At 45.2% G+C, this 21,291-nt stretch overlaps 13 protein-coding genes across 13 annotated transcripts; 4 read left to right on the top strand and 9 right to left on the bottom strand.

Moving 5' to 3' along the window:
- Positions 1–614: 614 nt before the first annotated feature.
- Positions 615–1,184, top strand: COI1 (Coi1p; the record flags this gene model as incomplete). Its single annotated transcript, XM_020211221.1, has 1 exon — positions 615–1,184. The coding sequence occupies one exon, from the start codon at positions 615–617 to the stop codon at positions 1,182–1,184; it is 570 nt and encodes a 189-aa protein (XP_020062653.1).
- A 426-nt stretch (positions 1,185–1,610) lies between these two features.
- MRPL3 (mitochondrial 54S ribosomal protein mL44) lies at positions 1,611–2,693 on the bottom strand (the record flags this gene model as incomplete). Its single annotated transcript, XM_020211883.1, has 1 exon — positions 1,611–2,693. One exon carries the CDS (start codon positions 2,691–2,693, stop codon positions 1,611–1,613), a length of 1,083 nt encoding a protein of 360 aa, XP_020062652.1.
- Positions 2,694–3,168: 475 nt separating this feature from the next.
- Positions 3,169–3,551, top strand: CANTADRAFT_97174 (uncharacterized protein; the record flags this gene model as incomplete). Its single annotated transcript, XM_020212004.1, has 1 exon — positions 3,169–3,551. One exon carries the CDS (start codon positions 3,169–3,171, stop codon positions 3,343–3,345), a length of 177 nt encoding a protein of 58 aa, XP_020062651.1. The 3' UTR covers positions 3,346–3,551.
- A 6-nt stretch (positions 3,552–3,557) lies between these two features.
- On the bottom strand, positions 3,558–4,847 carry ERD1 (Erd1p; the record flags this gene model as incomplete). Its single annotated transcript, XM_020210574.1, has 1 exon — positions 3,558–4,847. One exon carries the CDS (start codon positions 4,845–4,847, stop codon positions 3,558–3,560), a length of 1,290 nt encoding a protein of 429 aa, XP_020062650.1.
- Positions 4,848–5,698: 851 nt separating this feature from the next.
- CANTADRAFT_27305 (uncharacterized protein) lies at positions 5,699–6,685 on the bottom strand. The gene has a single exon (XM_020208065.1). The coding sequence runs from the start codon at positions 6,538–6,540 to the stop codon at positions 5,773–5,775; it is 768 nt and encodes a 255-aa protein (XP_020062649.1). The 5' UTR covers positions 6,541–6,685; the 3' UTR covers positions 5,699–5,772.
- A 38-nt stretch (positions 6,686–6,723) lies between these two features.
- Positions 6,724–7,523, top strand: CANTADRAFT_27304 (uncharacterized protein). The gene has a single exon (XM_020208064.1). It carries the CDS (start codon positions 6,748–6,750, stop codon positions 7,285–7,287), a length of 540 nt encoding a protein of 179 aa, XP_020062648.1. The 5' UTR covers positions 6,724–6,747; the 3' UTR covers positions 7,288–7,523.
- A 209-nt stretch (positions 7,524–7,732) lies between these two features.
- IRE1 (bifunctional endoribonuclease/protein kinase) lies at positions 7,733–11,179 on the bottom strand (the record flags this gene model as incomplete). The annotated part of the gene is made up of 3 exons (XM_020211882.1): positions 7,733–9,414; positions 9,463–9,819; positions 9,886–11,179. The coding sequence occupies 3 exons, from the start codon at positions 11,177–11,179 to the stop codon at positions 7,733–7,735; spliced, it is 3,333 nt and encodes a 1,110-aa protein (XP_020062647.1).
- An 878-nt stretch (positions 11,180–12,057) lies between these two features.
- CANTADRAFT_23640 (uncharacterized protein) lies at positions 12,058–12,594 on the bottom strand (the record flags this gene model as incomplete). The annotated part of the gene is made up of 1 exon (XM_020206985.1): positions 12,058–12,594. One exon carries the CDS (start codon positions 12,592–12,594, stop codon positions 12,058–12,060), a length of 537 nt encoding a protein of 178 aa, XP_020062646.1.
- A 160-nt stretch (positions 12,595–12,754) lies between these two features.
- CANTADRAFT_313392 (uncharacterized protein) lies at positions 12,755–13,361 on the bottom strand. The gene has a single exon (XM_020208392.1). It carries the CDS (start codon positions 13,220–13,222, stop codon positions 12,914–12,916), a length of 309 nt encoding a protein of 102 aa, XP_020062645.1. The 5' UTR covers positions 13,223–13,361; the 3' UTR covers positions 12,755–12,913.
- A 138-nt stretch (positions 13,362–13,499) lies between these two features.
- On the bottom strand, positions 13,500–14,492 carry CANTADRAFT_23639 (uncharacterized protein; the record flags this gene model as incomplete). The annotated part of the gene is made up of 1 exon (XM_020206984.1): positions 13,500–14,492. One exon carries the CDS (start codon positions 14,490–14,492, stop codon positions 13,500–13,502), a length of 993 nt encoding a protein of 330 aa, XP_020062644.1.
- Positions 14,493–15,437: 945 nt separating this feature from the next.
- CANTADRAFT_55631 (uncharacterized protein) lies at positions 15,438–18,275 on the bottom strand (the record flags this gene model as incomplete). Its single annotated transcript, XM_020210470.1, has 4 exons — positions 15,438–16,603; positions 16,796–17,718; positions 17,800–18,102; positions 18,166–18,275. 4 exons carry the CDS (start codon positions 18,273–18,275, stop codon positions 15,438–15,440), a joined length of 2,502 nt encoding a protein of 833 aa, XP_020062643.1.
- Positions 18,276–18,725: 450 nt separating this feature from the next.
- CANTADRAFT_313406 (uncharacterized protein) lies at positions 18,726–19,347 on the top strand. The gene has a single exon (XM_020208393.1). It carries the CDS (start codon positions 18,916–18,918, stop codon positions 19,252–19,254), a length of 339 nt encoding a protein of 112 aa, XP_020062642.1. The 5' UTR covers positions 18,726–18,915; the 3' UTR covers positions 19,255–19,347.
- A 93-nt stretch (positions 19,348–19,440) lies between these two features.
- PHO100 (Pho100p) lies at positions 19,441–20,412 on the bottom strand (the record flags this gene model as incomplete). Its single annotated transcript, XM_020206983.1, has 1 exon — positions 19,441–20,412. One exon carries the CDS (start codon positions 20,410–20,412, stop codon positions 19,441–19,443), a length of 972 nt encoding a protein of 323 aa, XP_020062641.1.
- Positions 20,413–21,291: the final 879 nt, after the last annotated feature.

Here is a 21,291-nt window from a genome sequence, read left to right as displayed (position 1 = left end):
TCCCCCGTTTTACTGTCTAAGGAGAGACACAAAGGTTGGGACCATATTGAGAATTTTGTTTATCAGTTTCACCTCACTTGTACCCCATAGTGTAGGCTGAGCACATTAAATGCCAAGTCCAGTAAATTGACTCATCTGCGAAAAGTATAAGTAGTGGATGTATCCCCCAAAATCTCTACATATATTGTAGTACATACACAGATAAAATGAAGGGGTAAGTGGTGTGAAGAAAAATAAAAGTTAGAACACGATGCCATAAAAATGTGACAGCTTATTTACCATCCTCGGTCATTTTTCGGCATTGCCTAACGAACGGCATGAGAAATCCCCAAATCGCTATGGCCCTTTGACAGCAAGCTTCCTATGCACTCCGACACTTTCCCCCTACATATAGATAGTGAACCCTACAGCTGGATCGGGAATACACAGAGACAGGTTGGCCTTGTGCGAACCCTTCATTGGTTGGAATTTGACATGCATATGCGGCACATTGATTAATTAGATAAATGAACTAATATGGGATTCTCGCAAAAGCCCCGTAATGCGATTGGGCCATTCGCCCATCGAGTATAAATACAGTTATCTTTTTCATCGAATTTTATAGTCCATCAGAAATGTTGTTCAAATCTGTTGTGCTTGCTACGTTAGCCGTAGCTTCATACGCTTCCACATTCAATTTCGTTCGTGATGAAGCAGGCTACGCTATCTTACCTCCTACTGAAGTAGTTCTTTCACACTTGTCGTCGCAAACTCCCGAAGAGGATCCTAGCGAATACCATGTCATCAAGACTGTTGCTGAAAACGGTGAGGTTATCAGAGTCAACTTACACACCCATCAACAGGCCAGTACTGGAATTTACAAGAGAGACTATGACAATTCTGTGTACTACGATCAGTCTAAGCTTGCTGCTAGAACTATTTTCAACAATGACGGTACTTGCTTCAACAAGGACGAGGACTTCGAGACTGGTGCTTGTGATTTCGACTTCGTTGGCTACGATAACCCAGATAACTGTAGTGGTGCTGGTGGTAGTAAATACTCCTGTGTTGTCGACATTGAACATTTACAAGATGCCACTGTCAAAGCAAAGGATCTGGACCCCGTCGCAGCCTTGGTCAGATGTTACAAGGACCTTGATTCCGCTAAGAAAGCCAATGCCACCGGTGGTGCTTGTGGAAAGTAATCATCTATGTTAATAGTTAATAAACCGATTTTGGTTCTGGATCACTTGTACACCTCTACCATTGGCTGCTATTCATCAGGATTGGTTGCAACCTACAATATTTAGTAACAATAGCATTATCGGAAATACATGCGTTTGCCAAGCCCAAGAATTTGAGAGGCTACCGAGCCTCTAATATCCAGGTTTTCGATTCTGAGAACATTGGTCCTGTACTTTTTATTGGCTCTTCGAATATTAAATTTGTCTATGACTAGCCCCGAATGAAACAAACCAATGACACTTCTTATTCAAACCTTCAATACAGGTAGTACTTCTTATGATAGCGAATCAGCGTAGATAAGCCAGCAAGATCAGTCCTATAATCGGCGTACAACTGGTTACATGCTAATATACTACTCTCCTGCAATGTCTATACTATGTACATGATTAAATAGACACATCTCCTAATCCAACAATACCCTCGAACTTATAATCTTTGTCGCTTGGCACCTTGGCAGCATTTCCTTCAGAGTCTAAAGGAGAATACAAATAATATGACATTAAAGCGTTGACCACAGATCTGGTCTTAGCTTCAGCAATGGAGGATCCGATACCCTCACCAAGCTTTTCGGTACCACAGAAAGCACCGGCAACATAGATGGCATGTGCAGATAAACGACCAGTTTCGGCAATCAACCTGATTTCGAGTGGTTCTGCGAAATTCAACTTGTCACACAATCTAACCAATTCTCTAGTTGGTTGGTTAAATTGGAACATTTCTTCCAAAGGTAATTTTCTGGATAAAATGTGGTCTTGGATGAACTTCTTGGTAGCCTCTTCGCCGGTATGAGTGTATAATCCACCAATGATAGATCTTACGGCAGAAGCATAAGCCTGAGCTTCGTCAGAAATAAATGAAGAATCTATCTTGGTCTTAGATTCTTGTGAAGAAAGTTCATGAACTCCGCTTTCCTTGACTTCTCCTTTCTGTTGTTCACTCAAGAATCTCAACTTACCATACTTTATGAATTCGGATTCTTGGCTTAAGTACTTGTCCAACTTTGTAGATGAATCGACTTGAATACCCCATATTTTTCCTATTTCATGTAATGTTTCATGTCCCATCAAGCTGTCAACAGCAACATTGTGAATAGGCATAGGTAATCTAGGGTACTTGACCAAAAGGTGTTCAGAGACGTAGTAGGACAACAAGTTCTTACCCAAAGTGTTAAGGCCAAAGTTGTTAACTAACCCGTCATTGATATTCAAATTCAATGCTTGAGATAATGTAGACAAGGAGTACTTGGATGGCAAGTTTAATCTTGAATGTAATGCAACTAATGATGGGGATTGTTGAGCAGTCGATTCTGGTAATCTATGAGTGAAAACATTGTTCTTGTAACTACCATAGTCGTTGATGGTGTCATATTCAGTTTTTAAAGCCTTGTTGATACTTGGGACATGGTATGAGCGCCGACTGACCACTCCAAGTGATCTAGACCATGTTTGGTGTATGGTCCCTTTTATCATGGTGTTGATGAAGTACACTTAGTGTTGGAGAAGATTTTTTTACGTGAAAATTTTCAGATTCATAAGTGATTACGTAATAAGTCTCCTTCAAAACTACTGAAGAGAACGGTCGAAATGGCGAATAACATTGCAAGTATGGTACATAGATATGTCATACAAGTTAGTTGTGTTTGTTGTATCATATAGGACAAACTCTTTCTCGTTCTTGGTGCTATTGAACAAGGTGTTGTCCGACTAATTGCAAACATTGATCTTTCACTTATCTACGGGTGTGAGACATAGAAAGTCAACCATGACTCTTGTGAGTTGTGAATTCATGTTCGCTATATGTATTTTCTTACAGTTACAAGCCTTTCATCAGAATCCTTGTTCAGTTTCCATCATCATAGTGAAAGAAAGTCGTGTGTGCGACGAAAAGAGCGTCCAACCACATCAAAGCAAATCCAATCCATCATTACTCAATATACAAACGAAGATGGCCCATGCACCAAAGTTAAGCATCGCTGCTATTGCGACTATGAGTTCTGTCTTAGTCATCTATGCCACCATCAAGTCTCCTTTAAAGTACCAATGGGCTTCTGAGAACAGAATCAGTCCTAAGGCTGACTTGGCATGGAGAAACGCTGCTCAAAAATGGCTCGAAAACAATTAAGTTCATCAAACGAAGTGTGTCTCTGTGAAGTGACTGATAATCATATAGAGAAGTCTCTAGACGTCATTCAAGACCTTCAACAAGAGACCATATACATCAACAGGGTTAGGTGAGCCACTCGGGCTGGCTCCTATGAGCATTGCATAATTTTTGTACGATTAGTTAGTTTCTATAAATATGAGTTTTAATGACTATGTAGATCCACTTCATGATCAGCTCTGTTTTGGAATTTCTTCCAACTCTATACTTGACGCAGCACCCAACTTGACAAAATCCGACTCAAGTTTGAAAAAGCACCACATCCAACGCCTGAACAATTCGAGGAATTCTATAACCGTATAACCGAATGACAAAGAATCATACCCAAATAAAAAGGTCGACAAGATGTGTAAGTAGGTCAAATCTTGAGAGTTATTGAGGTCATGTTCGACAATAAATGGTTTAAGTACCCAAATAAATCTCAACATGAAGTCAACGACTATTGCCACATAGTATATGAACTCACTTGGATAATGCAATTGATTCTTTGTTCGAATTGCTCTAAAAGGTTTCTCGGTATCGAATAACTGGTCAAATAGACCAAATCCCCAATCCATCTTTATATCCCAAATAAAGGAGTACGTTGAATTTATGAATGATGTCAAATACCACCAGTTATTTAATGTTTGCAATCTCTGTAAAGCGGCTTGCTTTAAATTTTCGTCCATCTCATGATCTACCTTGATAAATCTCTTGATGCATAAGTTGACTCCTAATGGGCCAAAACTGGATGCGTACTTGAACAAATTGAGTAAATGAGGCCTTTGCTTTGTTGTAGAGTATTCGAACCAACATTGCTTAATTCGAATCAAGATTGGGATAGACAAAATCGAGATTTCCAAATAGTCATTATATGGACCCTCGGATATATAAGTTTTCCACACAAATAATCCAAAATCGTTGAGAACTTTACTGTAGGACATCAATGAATCAGAAAGTAAAATATCGTTTACTCTCATGCTGGAAGAATTGATCTTTCCCATCAAGACCCTCTTTGCTGTGGTGAATATTCTGTATTGGCCCTTGTAATTGGTGTTGGACGATTTGTAAAACACTCTATGCAAGGTGAAACCTATCAAGGCTGCCGGTATTATGGTATGGCTAAATTTGAGGACAAAATCATTCTGACTGTATTGAAGAAGCTTGTAGACAATGAATCCCACAATATTGACAACAGTAGTTATCCTGAAGTTTCTCACCACACCTTTGGCAAGAAGAATGTTTTCCTTCACGGCACTGGGGATACTGGCAGCATACTCCCCAGAAGAAGGCAAGGTCCGGTCTAGCTGAGTGTAATTATGAGAAGTGTATGACAATTTTAGAAGATCAACCACATTGATCGGAGTAAGCTTGGTGCATATGATGATCAAAAAGAGCCACAAGAAGACACCTAGCTCGAGAAAGAATAGGATTTTGAACGGAAGGGGTACCACGTCCTTGAATAGGAAGCCATCTGAGTCCATGGCATGTACAGTAGCTGATCTAGGAAAACCGAATCGTAGCGACGTTTTGTTTACGTGGTTGCGGGTTCGCGGTGGTGGTAGCGAGAGGTGGTGCTGGGCGCGGTGCTGGGCGCAGGGAGGGCTCAGCGCAGGAAGGGCTCGGCGCAGGGACAGTTAACCAAGGCTAGGGCCAGGTTAATTAGATGAGTTAGATTTACAAGCTTACTGGACTCTCATCGCAATACAGTCTGGTTCTGGCCGTATGTGATTACGCCCATTGAAATCGGCAATAAATGTTTACAGTTCGGTGCAAATACACTGAAACTACAGCCACAGCTCGATTGTTGCTTCAGCGTACTTTTAAGCACGAAAGGTTTTAATCATAAGTATCATGATTAGCATGGAAGCATCATTAGCAAACAATACTACGAGTCTGTACAATAATAATTTGGTAACCTGAATTGTTAGTACTGAATACGAATTGTTGATAATGGAGTAGTCTCAGAATTTTCAGTGTGTTTGGCATGAATCGAATCGGTCATAGTCCTGAATAGGAGCCTCCGTTTGGGGCGACATCGTGTCATCACTATACTCCTTGGTCGTACATACTATAATAACTTAACCCGCCTAGGTTAGGTGACTATTTGCTTACTGTTGTAACTAGTGCAAATTTTCTCGCTTTATAGTTGGTGAACAGTTACCCGGACCGAGGGCTGAAGAACATACTGGGGCACCATATAGCTGCGAAAGTGCTATACTATTAGGAAGATCCAAGAGCAAGTATAATGAGCCACAAGGCCGTTTTGGATGGGGAAAAGAGGCCTGAAGATACAGGTGATGAGTTTCTCGAGTCTCAGGTTTACACGGCTTCGGCTAGACAGTATTATCCGCATTTATTGGACGGGTATGTACTCTATATATTGCCCTGGCCATTGACTTCGCTGGATCATTTAGCAGGCCTCTTGTTCTTGGACTTTTCCTTTCTAGTATTTTCCCTTCTTTCAGCCTTGGATAAGTATCTGAACTTCTTCTTCTTCTTCTGCTCTGGCTTTGCGACACCGGCCACCACGGCATAGTTCTTAGCTCTCTTTATGGACTTTTCGAGCACATCCTCGGACTTGGCCAAGTTCACGTTGTTGGCCTTGGCAATGGCCTCCAAGCTGGCTTCTCTAGCACTGGCAACTGCAGGGTTGTCCAAAGACTCGACGGTCACCGTGGTCTCATCGTCGATGATGGCATTGGTGGGAGGCAAACTGGCCTTGTCGACTTTGTAAATCTCCTTGTGGTGCAATATTCCCTTAGGCGCTTCATCTTCGTCATTTTCCTCGGCCTCGTCACTGCTGCCTTCATCGCCACTGAAGCCTGACCACTCCTTAGCCAGTCCCTTCGTGCCTTCTTCTTCGTCGTCACTGTCATTCAAGTTCGTTATATCCTTCATGGTCTTGTTGAACTCGCTCAACTGGTTTTCCATGTCCTTCTTCCTCTCCGCTCTCATTTCCTTCCTTTCTGCTATTCTATTCAATCTTTCTTGCTCTTTGATGTACTCCTGGGCTTTCTTCTGTCTCTGCAACTTTCTCTTGTGAAATCCCGTCAAATATTCAACTCTGGACTCCTTGTCAAACACCACCTCCTCTACTCTGTGCTTCTTGGCTGCCTTTTGGGCATACCTCTTACCACCTGTTAAGATCTCTCTGTTCTTACGTATGCCTGCCATTTTGTTCTGCTGGTTTCTGAACTGTTTAATTGACTGTATTCAAGGCACCCACTTATTCTCGATGTTGGTATGTCCTGTGATCTGTTTCACGTTATTTTCACCAACTCTTAGCTGTTTCGACTAGCACCAAGTTGGATGTTTCGCACCGATGAGCATCCCAAATTTTCATCGTAGATTCTATTGCGACAACCTCATAATCCCCCCAAGATGGAGAACTTAGATAACGTACGGCTCTATATCAAGTCGCTAGACAACACCGTGGACCTGCTTCAGGAGTCGCTTGAGCCTATTCTCAAAAAGTCACTCGATGAATTAATTGCAGGAGTCCCTAGCGATAACCACATCGATAAAATCAAGATATACAACAACTATGCATACACCCTTATCTCGTTGATGTTCTCCTACCTCAAGAGTGTAGGGGTCAATACCGAGGGTCACCCTATTATGGATGAATTAACCAGAATCAAAACGTACATGAAGAGACTCAAAGATCTCGAGACCGGAGCCAAGGGCCAGGAAGACAAAGATAAACAGGACGCCGAAAAAGCTAAAGAGTTCTTACAGAATGCATTGGGGACAAGAGCTAATGGTGGCGGAGCCGCAGCTAGTGATGGAATGAAAGGTCCTGCCATCAGTAGCGTCAACTTCAAAGGCACCCACACAAGGTTTGAACTGGAGGCCAACGAACAAAAGGGTAAGCCAGGAAAAGTAACCAAACCAAAGAAGAAGAAGAAAAGTAAGGACTAGGTTCAAGGCTTTATTGATCTTTAGTAATACATCGGCGACTCGTCAGGTTTCCGCTTGTTGGTCAAGAAAATCCATGGGGTAGTCTACCAAATCCGAATGCTAGATTTACTTCCTTAGTCAGCATTTGCTGTAATATACCTAGGCATTTTACGGAGTTGAGATGCCAGTTACAACACTATTTTACATAGATTTATACGGAAACGAAACCCGGGGGGTAATAAACGTTTATCATTGGATATATTGATCAGTAGTCAAAAAGCATCCCCGCTGAACTTGGAAAACAACTGGTTCTTCGAACTGCTTTCGGAACCGATTAGTGAACTGAATCAATGAACACCTTTCACACATCTACATAATATACTACTTTAATAAGTAAATAGTTAGAATTGAACGGACCTAAGATCTATATGAACTATACGATGTATAGAGAATGCATCAGGCTAATTCAAGCACCAACCAAGAAGTCTTTGAAAACATGCTCAGTCGATAAGCTTTCATTAACCAAGAAATAAATTTCCATTAGTAAATTGGGAAATCTGATATTAAAATATTTGTAAAATCCATCAGGCAACGGGCTCATTTGCTCTTGTAATTGCTGAGGCATGTCGTTGTAATGATGATACTTGTTTCTAATTGCTCTCAACAAATCCATTAATTTTTCAGGGTGGTATTTTCTATACTTGCCCAAGTTATCAATGAATTCCTCGTCAAACTTATTGTGCCAGTTACCTCGATGAACAGCTTTAGCGTGTGTCTCTAATTTTAACAATAAGTCGCTCGGAGGATCCCTCCTCTCAATTTCAAATCTGTCACTGACCTTGAGCAAAAACTCCAACCTTTTCTTTGGGTTCCAAAATAATGGATGATTAAGTATCATGGAAGTGCTAGGTCTCATTGAAGGGTTCGCGTGAATCATGGACGAGATGAGATGCGTGGATTCAAACTTATCGTTTGGACAAAATGAATTCAATAATGATAAGTCGTATTCACCTTTGATGATGTTCCCCTCCCTCAAATATCTATCACCAAAAGGATGGAGTCCTCCAGTTAAGATATAATAAAAGACACATCCTAATGAGAAAATATCGATTGCTTTGGTCAACCTCTTGCCCCCTGAGTTAGCAGGTAAAGTTGAGTCATTTGCGGAATGGCGAGAAGAAATAGAAGAAATCGTATCTGGTGAGATCTCGAGTAAATCGTAATTCAATAACAATTCTGGGGCTCTCCATCCAGAAGTTCCCAGGGCGGCGTTTTGTGTAGTTGCCCTAAATGATGATTGATCTGAATCTAATTTTTTACACAAGCCAAAATCAGATATAAGCAAACGTATACTTTTCTCGACTGGCTCTTTCGTGACAATCTTATTATTCTTTGCAGCTGCCACCAATATGTTCTGGGGTTTCACATCACGATGAACAATCTTCAACGAATGTAAGTAATGTAAACCACTAACTAATTGATGAAGAACTTCATTCAAATGATTTTCACTGAGTTTCAATGACTTCTTAGGTTTTTCAACAATGTCCTCAAGAGAACACAAACATAATTCCAATGCAATGTAAAGAAACTTTTCTGACTCCGAAGACTGTGAACAGAAATACCTAATGACATTTGGATGATCATCACTTTCTTGTAATAACCTCACTTCATGATTAGCAATATCAAAAAAGTCTAACAACATTCTTTTCACTGCAACTGGCCTATTCTCAAATGTTCCTTGGTAAACGATGGTGCCATGAGATCCATAACCCAAAATCTTGTCAGAGATTACCAAATTGTTTTCAATTTGGAGTTTCTTGATAGGAACTTTGACTTGTGTAATAGGCAAAGGCTTCACTAAACTTTTGGTATTGATTACTTCGCTCTCCTCGTCCTCTTCCTCTTCTTCATTTGAGTCTTGTTTGTTCTTGTTTACTCTCCTTCCACCACGTTTACCACCCCGACTTCCTCTTTTACGCTTTTTCTTCGTGACTTCTTCAGATTCGTTCAAGTCTTTCGTATTTTCTTCAGTGTCTGTTACTGCTTTATCAGCAGTTTCATCCTCTGAGTGGTTTATCTCCAAAGATTCATTTGGTGTAAGGATTGTTACCTTCTTCGATTTGGTTGGCACATTTTTCAAAGTACTGTCTGGTTCTTTTTCGTCCAGTTCTTCGGGTAATTTAGGTAACTCTTTACTTTCTAGATTGTCCGTGAAGATTCTAGGCTTCTTAACTTCAATACGTTTCAATTCTTCTTCCTTTTCCAGAATATGCTCTTCGTCTTCCTTTGATTTACCATCAGAACGAATATGTAATTTGAAATCGGAAATCAAGTACCTGAATATTACGTATAAAATGATACCCAAGATCAAAACATCTTCAATGATCCGCCTCGCAATTGTGAATGTAAAATAGCCTATCATCTTATGAATTGTGCTAGAATTTTCAGCGGCTTGCACTTCTTCGATAATTGGTCTTGTGGTGATCATTGGCAGTTGCATTTTGTCACGCTTCGGATCGAGAAGCATTAATTCTGATCCCATTGTTTTACGATCTGGAAACTTAATTCCATCCATAACATTTTGGGATTCGTCGGAATAAGTCTTCTCCTCATACTTACCTGACGAAGATCCATCGCCAATTAAATTTATTGTAGTAGGTTTTTCAAATTTGGCAATTGGTTGGTACATAGTTTCACTTGTCAATTCGTACGTTTTATGAATTCCACTGACTAAAGCTTCTACCAGAGATTGTGAATCAGTCAATAAACGGAAATTTTTCAAATATTCAATATCCACAGGAATCTCGTTTTGAAGCTTGTACAAATCTAATTGATATTTGGAAATAGGAGCATTTTTGATGAGAGTTGGATAGTTGTTGAAACTCATGGCAAACCATTCTCTGCAATTACTTGTCTTGTTCACGAATACTAGGTCATTATTTGAAGTATGTGTTTGTTCGTCAATCTTGAATTGTAAATCATTAAGGACCTTCAAAGGATGAGGAAGTAAAACGTATTCTGTGTTCTTCAAATTATGAAATACATCAAATACATTCACTGCCAAAGAAGGTAATTTGCTTATCCAGATAGTGGTACCCAAATCTTTGTTAATGGCCAATAATGATTTGTCGTGGAAGGGGGTGAAATATAATTTATCTAGACTTTGTTGGTTTTGCATAATAAGGTCATTATCTATGTTGTTTGGGCCCCATTGGGAGTATGTAACATTCCACACTATGTTTGTGTTCAATTTGGAATAGATGGATAATTCATAAGTTGTTTTGCCTATCATTATAGTGTCCTGGTTGTCTTCCATGTGCGGTTGTAATTTATAGTGTGTATTTGGCACAGGGCATTTTTCTTGGTTTCCAAATGAGCTCCTAATCTCTCCCGTGTGAATGTTGATCGAGTAAAGAGACGTCTTTCTGGTACCAGTGTAAATTTTGTCGTCACCACTGAGAGAAAAGGGAGATTCCAACACCAAATCTTTGATACTGGTTGGCAATTTGTTCATTCCGAACTTGGGTGTGAAGTAGAACAAGGAGCCATCTTGATACGGCTCCACGAACCAAAGGATGTTAGATTGGTTATTCTCGAAAGAGTTATTGGAAGATATTCTCACCAATGGTTCATCGATGGGGAGTGTCCATAATAGAGCCCCGCTATTACGTTCCACTCCATGCAAATTGCCGTCTATATCACTGACCAACAATAGATCTGTCAACCGGCAGTCACTGATAGACCTTAGGTCGAGGGGAAGGAAGCTTGATGGTGAAGGGGTTGGTTCTGGGGGTTGGGGGTTCTGCTCTGGATAGCTGAGATAACGAGTAGTGACTTTTTCTAGTCGGGGAGATGTGAAAACGAAGGCAAAGTAGAACACTAGTATCCCCACGATTGATGTGTGGAGACGCATCTTTGGTACTAGGTTCTTGCAGTGAACCGGTCTTTAATACTGATGATACGATGTGAAATATTGATGATGTTCCCCGGTTATTGATGAGGGCCTTGTATCTGTTTGCCCTGAAGAGTGTGGAGGGCTTTACGAGCGAGTAGCTGGCTTCGACGCTGGTTTGCGGTGCCGATGATCTGAAATAGTTGGGATCTAGGATTGAAAGGGTTTTTTTTTTCTGAGAATGGTCGGACGAGGGTAAACGGGTGCATAGTGAAGTGCGTCGTGAGGAGTGGTGTGGTAGCGAGCACACATAGCGACGATCGCCCTGCGCTAGGGAGAGACCGCACAATTGTTGGGGCGACACATTCACTGCCATAAATCACGAGGTACTGCCAAGCTAGTTCCGAAAGTAGACTATAGGGGAGTCTGAAAGATGGTGAGTGCCAGACACATTCAGAGGTTCTACTGCATATGGGCCTGCTTCTAGCACCTTCCGATCTGTGCTGCCTGAGGCGCTGTGCTGCTTCCATTTTAGTGAGACGGTGGTGCAGCTACTGAGCCCAGAGATTCGATCGAAGCTATAAGCCTTTAGTGCATCTGGTCGCCTGTGGGGCGCTAGTGGGGTTACCCCAGCTAGCACTTGATCGGGACATCGCTACATCGTATTCTCAATTCTGTATATTATGAGCTAGAAGCTCGTCTGATGCTGTGATGAAATAAATAGTATATGTACAAAGTCGGGAATCAAATGCAAACAGCAATACGAACGAGGCATGCTATCATAAGCGAAGGGGACATTAATACTCGAGGCGAGACGTGAGACTCGAGTAGGCTATTAGATTGGTGATGGTGCAACTCCCAAGAATGCCGTGGGAGTGTGCATGCGCTTGTGTAGGGGACTATTCGTCCAGGAGCTCGAACTTCATCTCCTCTAAGATATCGGTCGTTCTCAACTGTCTCTGGTCGGCAATCATGGTGACAAGCCCTAGCGCGATGTCTTTTAGCTCATGGTACTTCTTTAGCTGGCTGATGTGCTTTTTAACGATGGCCTCCGGGTCTTTGTTGGAGTCAAGCTCGCTGATCAAGGCCGAGCACTGGTTCTTAATCTCGTTCAACCGTTGTTCCTTGAGAATGATGCGCTGACGGATGAGCTCGTTGGGGTCTTCGGTAGGCACGGCGTCAAGGTTTTCCGTTCGGGGGGTATTGTCGATGGTGGGGACGTTGGAAGTAGTTGAGGTGGCCACCACAGGGGCGTGGGCACTGGAGGAGGACTCCATGAGCGGGAAGGGCGACGAGGATGTGAGGGATGTGGGTGATGGAAGGATGGGCGAGCCGTCAGTAGATGCTGGGGCAGCGATTTCTGGAGGAGGTTGCTGGGAAGGTGGTGGGGGATGGGTGTTGTTTGGTATGTCTGTGGGACTCATGGATTTGAACATGGTGTGGTGGTGAGGCTAGTAGGGAGGGGGAAGAAGGCAGAAGGCAGGGACGAGGATTACCAGAAGTGGCTAGCTTACTAGAATCGAGCAAAGAAAATGTGTAGGGAAGGAATCCGTCAAGTGTGTAGGATCGGAAATTAGGCGTAGAGCAGGCTAATGCACGATAAATAGTAGCACTGGTTAGTGACGTTACTACAACAATCGGAGTTAGAAAGGATGTTTACTAATTGCTTTTATGGTGCAGGAACGAGCAGGAGATGCGGGTGGCCGGAGCTGGGGGAAGCTCGTCGCGGGGAGGAGCGGCAGCAGAGGTCGGCAGCTAGAGAATGCCAGGGATGGCGGGATCGCAAGGTGGCATTTTGGCCGTAGTGGACATTTTGGTGGGTAGACGATTTGGGACCACTTGACGCGATGTGACATCATGGGACATGATTGGCACCTGGTCATGTGACCTACGGTCCGATGGTGCAACCCAATAAGGGGCAGCCAGCAGGTGGGCAGGTGCCGCAGTCCTGAGGAAATAGGGGCCACGAGTGGGGGGGTTGCGATGGCGGGGGTATGGGAGGCTACGGGCGTTGTGCGATAAATCGTTGCGGTCTGGTGTCAGTGTGCAAATCCGTGCATGCATTTTGGCTGCATGGTGTCGCAATTAGGTGCAGCAGACACAATGCGCTATTGGCCAATCTAGGGTATGAATAAATAGTAAAGGCACCGTATGATAAGTAGCCACGGTATAGTAATTACCGTTAATAAATAGTATGTCACCGTTGGTATATAAGCCATCACCGTATCAGGAATCACCATTTCGTATTAAGAATAGCCCGTCCAGCAGCCCACCCTTGCGTCCCATTTTCGGCCCTCAAAGCCAATCACGGCAACGCATCCAAGGTGGCCACATCATCGCACTAGGGCGCCATGGGCAACGGTTTTGTTTCCCGTTTGGGAAACAACTTGTGCTTGTTCTGGACAAAGAACCCGGTGTTGATCTTATAGGAGGATCTAGGTTCTGGTGCGGCTGGGCCGGAACTGTGGTTGATGCTGGGGTTCAGCGCCATAGGCGTTGCGTACTCGGTCGCGGGTGCTGGTGCCTCCTGTGTCGGGTACTGGGGGTACGAGTTGTTGAAGTAGTCGTCGTACACGCTCATGGAGAGCGGCTGCTGGATCATCTCGTCCATGATATCATCCACAATGGCATGCTCCACCAGAGGGATATCTCCGAAGTTCATGGACGGATAGGGAGGGTCGCTGGCGCGATGGCTTCGCCTTCTGGGGCTCACGGACCCTGCGGCACCCGAAAGCGACCGGAGCGAGTGGTTGGAGGGCGACTTGCCAATGGGCACAGCCTTCTGCACCGAGCGCTTCCTGGAGGGTGTGGAGGAAATGGTCGATTCGGGGTCGGGGCCCCGGTGCACGGCGGTGACCGCGCGCGAGAGCCACCGCATGGGATGCGAGAGTTGCCACGGCTGGGCCGGGAGCTCGTGGCGGCTGGCAAGCTGGCAGAGGTGGTGCTGGAGCACCAGCACGTTGGTTGTGCGTGAGGAGGCGCTCACCACGTAGTGGCGAAGCACGGGGTCCACCCAGTTGTGCTCGAACGCCAACAAGTCCTTGGTGGCAAACACCCGCTGGAGGAGCATGGAGTTGGTGGTCTTAAGGTTGTTTGCCTGGCCGTAAAACAACCAAAGACGAAAGGCGGTGGCGGCAAGGAGCACGCTGTCGGAGCGGTCCATGTATGTGTGGGTGAGGTGAGCCACCACTGCGTAGTAGGCCCAGTAGTTGAGGAGAAATTGGTAGGACTGGGGCGGGGTGGTAGAGGTGGTGGACTTGTCCAAGGCCTTGATGGTGAGGGCCATCGGCACGAAGAAGGTGAGGAGCGAGCTGAGCAAGTATAGTAGGAGCATGCTCAATGAAAAGTCACTGGAAAATGAGAAGTTCCTGAAAGGTGGTTAAGAATTTCACTGAAAGGTCGTAGAGAAGTCACTGGCAAAGACTGGTAAGACTGAAGTCAAAGAAGTCTGAAATGTTTTGCGGAAGTCGTTGAGAAGTCACTGAGAGTAACTAGAAAATGCCTGAAAAGTCTGAATCGCTGCTGCGTCTTAATGACAAGAATAGCAGCCGCGACTGATCTTATATCTACGGGTGCAAATGCTTGCTCATTTGTCTGAAACACACCGGATGATTCCGCGGTGTCAGACCAGATGATGCTGGGGCAACTCTGCGTCATTCGCCCTGGAATGTGGTTAGGTTACGGGCCGCGACGCCGGTTCTAGATGTGGGCCTCCAGGTGGCCTCTAGGTGCCCGGGTGCTCATGCCGATAGAGGCGCCAAGCTGAGATGCGGATCTACCCTAACCCCGTGAGGCCCCCAGGTGCGCAGGGACCTGGATGACCTATTTTTAAGGTGCGACAGAAGATCGTTCCCTCAGTACGACAAGGATCAGGAGGCCAGTGGGTGCCTGCTGAGAGATGCAGGTATTGGCTTTCTGACAGACGTCACCGCCATGCGCATGCCGGGAATAAGCAGTGGACGGGCAGCATACTGGGCTGTCACACCCCTTCAACCCTGCACTGGCACCTCGCCTAAGATCTGAGACGTTGAGTTAGTCGTCGCCTGCAGGAGGCCTTATGACCTCATAGGTGCAGACTCCCTCTCGCCCAAATGCTACTGTGCGTGTCGACAACTGTCCCAAATGCTACCGGACACTACGGGGTACCGCGGATGCATGCATTGCACTACGTACTACTGAAGTCAGGATGTTCTGTCGGGGAAACCTCCCCAGCATGGTACCTGAGGACCTGTACGAGGCTGCCTCGAATATTGTCGGTCCGTGGCGGCTAGCACCGGCTCTAGATATCGAGCCTCTGACTCAATCGGTCTAGCTTCATCTGCGCAAGCCTCACGATCTCTCGTAATTCTTGGTCACTGTATTTCTGGTGAACCTTGTCGCTGCCACCTGCCTCGTCGCTTTCGATATGTAATCGGTTGTCACTGCGTTCCCTCACCCAGTTCCAGAGATTAACCTCGGCCTCCATCGTCATCTCCTTGTTGTTCAAACTGGGGCTGATAGTGGGGATGATAAGGTACTTGCGGTTGTTGATTCTTATCTTGGACGAAACATAGCCGTCTCCTCCTAGATACTGAATTCCGTTATCCAGTGACCCATGTCCAGTGACGCTGTTTGCAAGCTTGACGAACAACACTAATCCTGCCAATAAAACAATAATTCCGGTGACCATGTCTCCCAAGTACGGAATAGGCACCAACTTACCAATCGACACCACGAGGTTGGAGAATTGCTGCTGAATTCCCTCAGCTGCGGGCCCGGCCTCGGGTTTCTCCTCCTTAGGCTCGGTGCTCCTAGGTTGTGATGTAGTATTCTTTCTGCTTCTGCTCTTCTTCTTGCTCTTTGACTTGGACTTGCTGTCTCCGCTGTTTCCATTACGAATCATCTCATTAAGAGCTTCGACCATGACCTTCATGGAGTCCTTCTGTCCATCAATACTTCCCTTTTCAATGGCACCTTTGATCCATGATTTACCACTCCATTCGACGGCGGTAACCACATAAATCTTAGTGGTATTGCCTGGCCCCCAACTGAGGTAAATCTTGGTCCGCACTTTAAAAGAATTTCCACTTGGAACATCTGGGGTTTGAGTTACTTGTTCCACTAGAATATACTTCTCTGGCAGAAATTCAACCAATTTGTCTTCAATCAAACATTTAGTTTGCTTGGGCCCAATTGGTCCTGCCAATGGTTTGATATACGTATAATTTCTTTCTTTATTCTTAGCACCCAATCCAGTGATATCCAGTTCGCTGATATCGAAATTCTTTTGCTTTTTCAAAATCAGTATGAATTTCGAAGTATCATTGCCGAACAAAATAAGAAAAATGGCACCTAAAGGCGCTTTCAATGTTTCTTCGGTAATAAAGGTGTCATTGGGCTGTTTTTGGTAGTCAAACTCAGTAGGATCATGAGTCAATGGACCAACAACTGGAAATCCTTTGAAATCTCCACTACCCTCATCTCCTCCATTACCTGAAATTGCCTTTGATTCGCGATGACTACTAATCTTCTTTTCGATATTGGAAACACCAGCATCTTGGTCGTCTTTTGGAGACTCTTCACTCGAAGAATCTGCTTCATCGTCCTCTTCATCGGATTTCTTCTTGTTGCGCTTATGTCTTTTCAAGGCAATTCCACTTAACGAGCCATCGTCAGCCTCGCTATCGTCATTCTGATCATCATCCTCTTCGTCAACTTCATTTAGATGCATTTGATCGTCTTGACTAGAATTTCCACTGCTATACTCATCCGAATCATCCAATGTTTCATTGCTCAAAGATTTAGATACAACCGTAGATTTAGAACCGTTTCTTTTTCTTCTCACACCACTATTTGTTTTGAACAACTTGGTGGTATCCACATCGGCCCCCTCTAACAACACTCTATGCCAAATATTTGTAATTAAATCAAAAGTCGCATCACGACTTAAGAATGTAGCGAACACATACTTATGATGCAAAGTTCTAACAATCATACCATTGGGGAATAGAACGGCAGTGGATTTCTTTTCAATCAATATAACTTCTTGCAAAGGAATGGTGATGTTGGTGACCCAACCTAAAATGTTTGAGTTGAAACATACGTAATGCTCACTGATGTACATCCTTCCTTGGACAAGAATATCCTTTGAAAGAGCACAACTACAGTCATGAATCAATTTTTCAGACTGGGGCAACTTCTTGAACGTTCTGTGGAATTCCTTGTTCCTCTTCTTTGATGCAAACTTTAGTTGTGAATAATCAATAATGCCGTCTAGTTCCTCGGTATCCGAGGCATCGGAATCAATGTCGCTATCACTGTCACTGGCATCTGATTTGGAAACTTTGTTCTTCAAGTCATTACTTGACCGCTTGGATTCATCAATAGGGGTACCTGGAATGTTGGGCACGATACTGCCATTGCCAATGGACTTACGGTGGACCCTTTTGGAATCAGCGGCACCACTAACCATCAATTGACTAGTGGAAGGCAACGAGCGATTGACTCTATCGGGACTCATGCTCTTTCTCAAATCATTGATGTTGTCACTGGAATGATTAGGGGTAATCATCAACCGCCTGCTGATGGATTCGGATCGCTTGCCATTGAGGTTAGGCGAGTTCATACCTGCTCCTGGAGTAGTGACCAGAGCCGCGTCTAACGACTTGATGTTACGGTTCTTAGCAAAAGCGTCAAGAGATAGATCGCCTTGGCCAAGGGAGTTCAATGGGGATTCACGGACGGATTCGAACTGAACGTTGGCTGTGAGATGCAGAGGATGCTGGGATTGTTCTTGCACGGGATCGCTGTTCTCTGATTCGGCGGGCTTGGGTTCGCCTTCTTCACTCAGAAAGCTTTTGGAGGTGCTGCCGAGCTTCGCAGGCTTGAGCAAGAAGTCTAGTTTATGCGAGAAGGAGTGGTCCTTCTTAGTGTCGGGGGTGGCTACCGTGTTGGAGGTGGCCGAGCTGTGAGAGTCCAAGTGGTCCTGGGAATGGCGGTCCGAATGTTTCTTTTCCTCGTCAATAGACGAGCTGATGATGTTGGCGGCGTTGTGAGCAGCGGTGAGAATCGAAGACAAAAACCCGTTGGAGTCCGACTTGACTGGCGCCCTGGGGGCATTGTCCGGCTCTTCGTTCATGGTTTCCGATTGCACCGTGTTGTCTTCTTGCTCCTGCTTGATTATGTTTTTGTGTGTCTGGTAATCGCTCCGGTGTCTGGTAGACGATTTGGCCAACGAGTTGACGGTGGGTTTCTTGGTGGATGACGAGCGGGAAACTACATTTGACGACCCCTCGGGGTTGCTGGAGTTACTGACAGAACGGGCATGCGACGGAGTTCTTCTCGTGGCCACGTCGGCGTCGTCCCTGTCCTCGTGTCTCAGCTTTTTGAGCAATGGCATGGTCTGGGGGGAGCGACTGTGGAGAGATGGCGCTGGCAGTCTGAATCACTAAGTGCAGATGGGGCTAGCTGTGGTGGGTAGACGCAGTTGGTACGGATAGCGGAATGAAGATCCTTCAATGATGTGTCAAGGATGTCGGAGCCTGGAGATGGATGCAGGATGGGCCACTAGAGGGAGTTGGTACTATAAGTAGTGATGGTGCGACTGGAAGACTCGGAAAGCAACAGTGAAATTGCTGGGATCCGCCCGGCGAGCGGGCGAGAAAACACTACTGTGGGGACGTTGCGCCTGGAGCTACATGTGCGTGGGGCATTGGCTAGCAATGTAGGTTGCCAGTAGGGTTGGCAGATAGAGAGGCACCATTGGCAAATGGCAAGCAATGCGGAGGAGATGTCATTATAGGAGACTTGGCGGGGATGCGCGACAGCCATCATTGCTGATGAAATTTGCCTCAATTTCTCCTCGATCTCCTACATCATGTAGTCAGTTACTCTGTGGGCGTGGTATTTTAACCAGCCATTGTTCATCAATGACAATTGAAGTATTGGCTTACAATGATATGAATAATAGGAATATTCAGATTTTGTTTCAGTGCTGGACTGTAGATTTCCGGGTCCAGTGTACCCTTTCCGAGACATTGAATACAAAGTGGGAAGACCCCAGACGACGCACTCGAAGAATAAGGGTAATATCCGTAGCAGGAGGAGTCGTACAATAGGGGTTCGTAAATCTAACCATTACTATTGCCGGACAATAGGACTAGCGATTGAAGTTCTTATCTGCGTTTCCCATGATGGCGACTACCAATTGATAATTTTGAGACGTATATTGTACGGCTAATCGAAAGAAATAGTAACGGAAGAAGTAAAAAGTCTATAAGTCGGGCTCGCAGACAGACTCGGGCTTAAGCAAACAATGGCTTCAAGAGTTCGTTGGTTTGCTCGGTCAAGGCAGCGTTGGCATCGTAGTCAATGTTGAAAACAGACACGGAAGATTGACACTTGGTGTGTTCGACAATGTCGGTTTCAGATGGCAAGGTACAGTCACCGTTGGCACAGACAGTGAGAGCATCCAAGGTGCTGGTGTGGTAGCTGAAGATTTGCTTGTCGGCATCGTAAAGCAAGTCTGGGGCGTAAGCGTTGTGACCAGTAAGTCTGGTAGAAGTCCACTTAGGGTTGGTACAGGATTCGTTACGGTAACCAACGTCTGGCATGTTGACGTTAAGACCGACACCCAATGGCAAGGCTCTGTCGTTGTTACCTTGGGCCTTGAAAAGCTCATCGACAAATTCAACAACCTTGTTGGCGTAGATGGTGGATGGCTCCAATTCGTCAGACAAGTCCAAGAAGTCGGAGTAAAGGGTATTGTTACCGTTAGAACCGGAGAAACCGACGGCTGGAAGACCTCTGTAGACAGCAGCAACAGTACCACCAATGGTACCGGAGATGGTGAAGAGACCTGGGGACAAGTTGGTACCTTCGTTAGGACCAGCAACAACCAAGTCGATGGTGTCGTTGGTCTTGAAGTGGACTGGGAGGACGTACTTCAAGGCGAAAGCAACACTGGAGGCTGGGGAGCCACCGAAGTACCAGATGTGGTCGTCGTTAGGTTCGTGGCCCCAAGCTGGGTCACCGGCCTTGACATAACCGAATTCACCATCGACAGTCAACTTGTTGGAGGTTGGAACCTCGAATCTACCACCGAAACCGGATCTTTGGTTGGCTGGGGCAACCAAGTAGACGGTGTGGCCGGCCTCCTTCAACTTGTAGTAGGTGGCTCTGATGTTGGTGGAAATCCAAGAATCATCGTTGGTCAACAAGATGTTCTTAGCGACGACGGTGGCCAAGAGGAAGTAGAAGATAGCTGGGAATTGCATGGTAGATTGGTGTGCTGATGAGGTTGGACAATAACGAGGATTGGATGCTTATTTATAGTTGGACCATGGGACACATGGTCCGGAGAGTGCCACTTCATTTGAGATGCATAACGCTTACCTTCGAGGATCCTCGCTGCCGCTCATCACTGGCATGCCAACATGGAGAAATTAATTAATCAGATACGAAGTGTGAGCCCCTAAACAAATCTAAATCCGCCCCCATCGCACAAAGTTTTGCAGCTACCGCTATCCTAGCGTCGCAACCTGGGTATGGTGACATTGCTGATTGCTTCAGCCCAGCCCCTGCCCAGTCCTCGGCAATGCCTAGCCAAGACGTCTAGCTTGCCAATTTCGCATATGCACCGACTGATAGCCACGTTTGTTGGAGTCGCCTGTATCCGACGTCAAAAGTTATTTCTGGCGCAAGCAGTCGCACGTTGCATGAAATTGACTTGTCTCGACCGGAACAATAATTGTTATCGCCCAATTGGGATTCCGCCTATTGCGACACCTGTAGGTTAAGGGAGAATTGCAGCAGTCGCCGATTGCATGCAGGCATGGAAGCTCGGGTCAATTTACTGGAACAACTGCGCAATATAGACTGGAGAACACGGGGGCTTCAGGCATGGATCGAGCCGTATACTTGTTTTGTGCCTCCACTCCAACGGCACTAGTGCATTTCCCCATTTTTTGTTTCGTACCGTAAGGCTCTAGCGGTCCAATCAAGAGCCCGGTACAACGGCGAGGATTCTCCCCTTGCGCTCAGGCGCCAAACCTCGTGGGCAATTTTAATATTACGCCTACCGGGGGTCGGTTACGAAATGTGTTGGAACCACCATCAGCATGTTAATTGCAGCCTCCTTTTTGATCGGAACCGGC

This window comes from Suhomyces tanzawaensis, assembly GCF_001661415.1.
Source record: "Suhomyces tanzawaensis NRRL Y-17324 unplaced genomic scaffold CANTAscaffold_7, whole genome shotgun sequence".
Taxonomy (NCBI): Eukaryota; Fungi; Ascomycota; class Pichiomycetes; order Serinales; family Debaryomycetaceae; genus Suhomyces; species Suhomyces tanzawaensis.
This window is presented reverse-complemented; position numbering and strand designations above follow the sequence as displayed.

Coding starts and splice junctions, on each gene's coding strand:
- CANTADRAFT_27305 (XM_020208065.1), bottom strand. CDS start 6,540: ATGGCAGGCATACGTAAGAACAGAGAGATCTTAACAGGTGGTAAGAGG.
- CANTADRAFT_27304 (XM_020208064.1), top strand. CDS start 6,748: ATGGAGAACTTAGATAACGTACGGCTCTATATCAAGTCGCTAGACAAC.
- CANTADRAFT_313392 (XM_020208392.1), bottom strand. CDS start 13,222: ATGCATGCACGGATTTGCACACTGACACCAGACCGCAACGATTTATCG.
- CANTADRAFT_313406 (XM_020208393.1), top strand. CDS start 18,916: ATGCGGAGGAGATGTCATTATAGGAGACTTGGCGGGGATGCGCGACAG.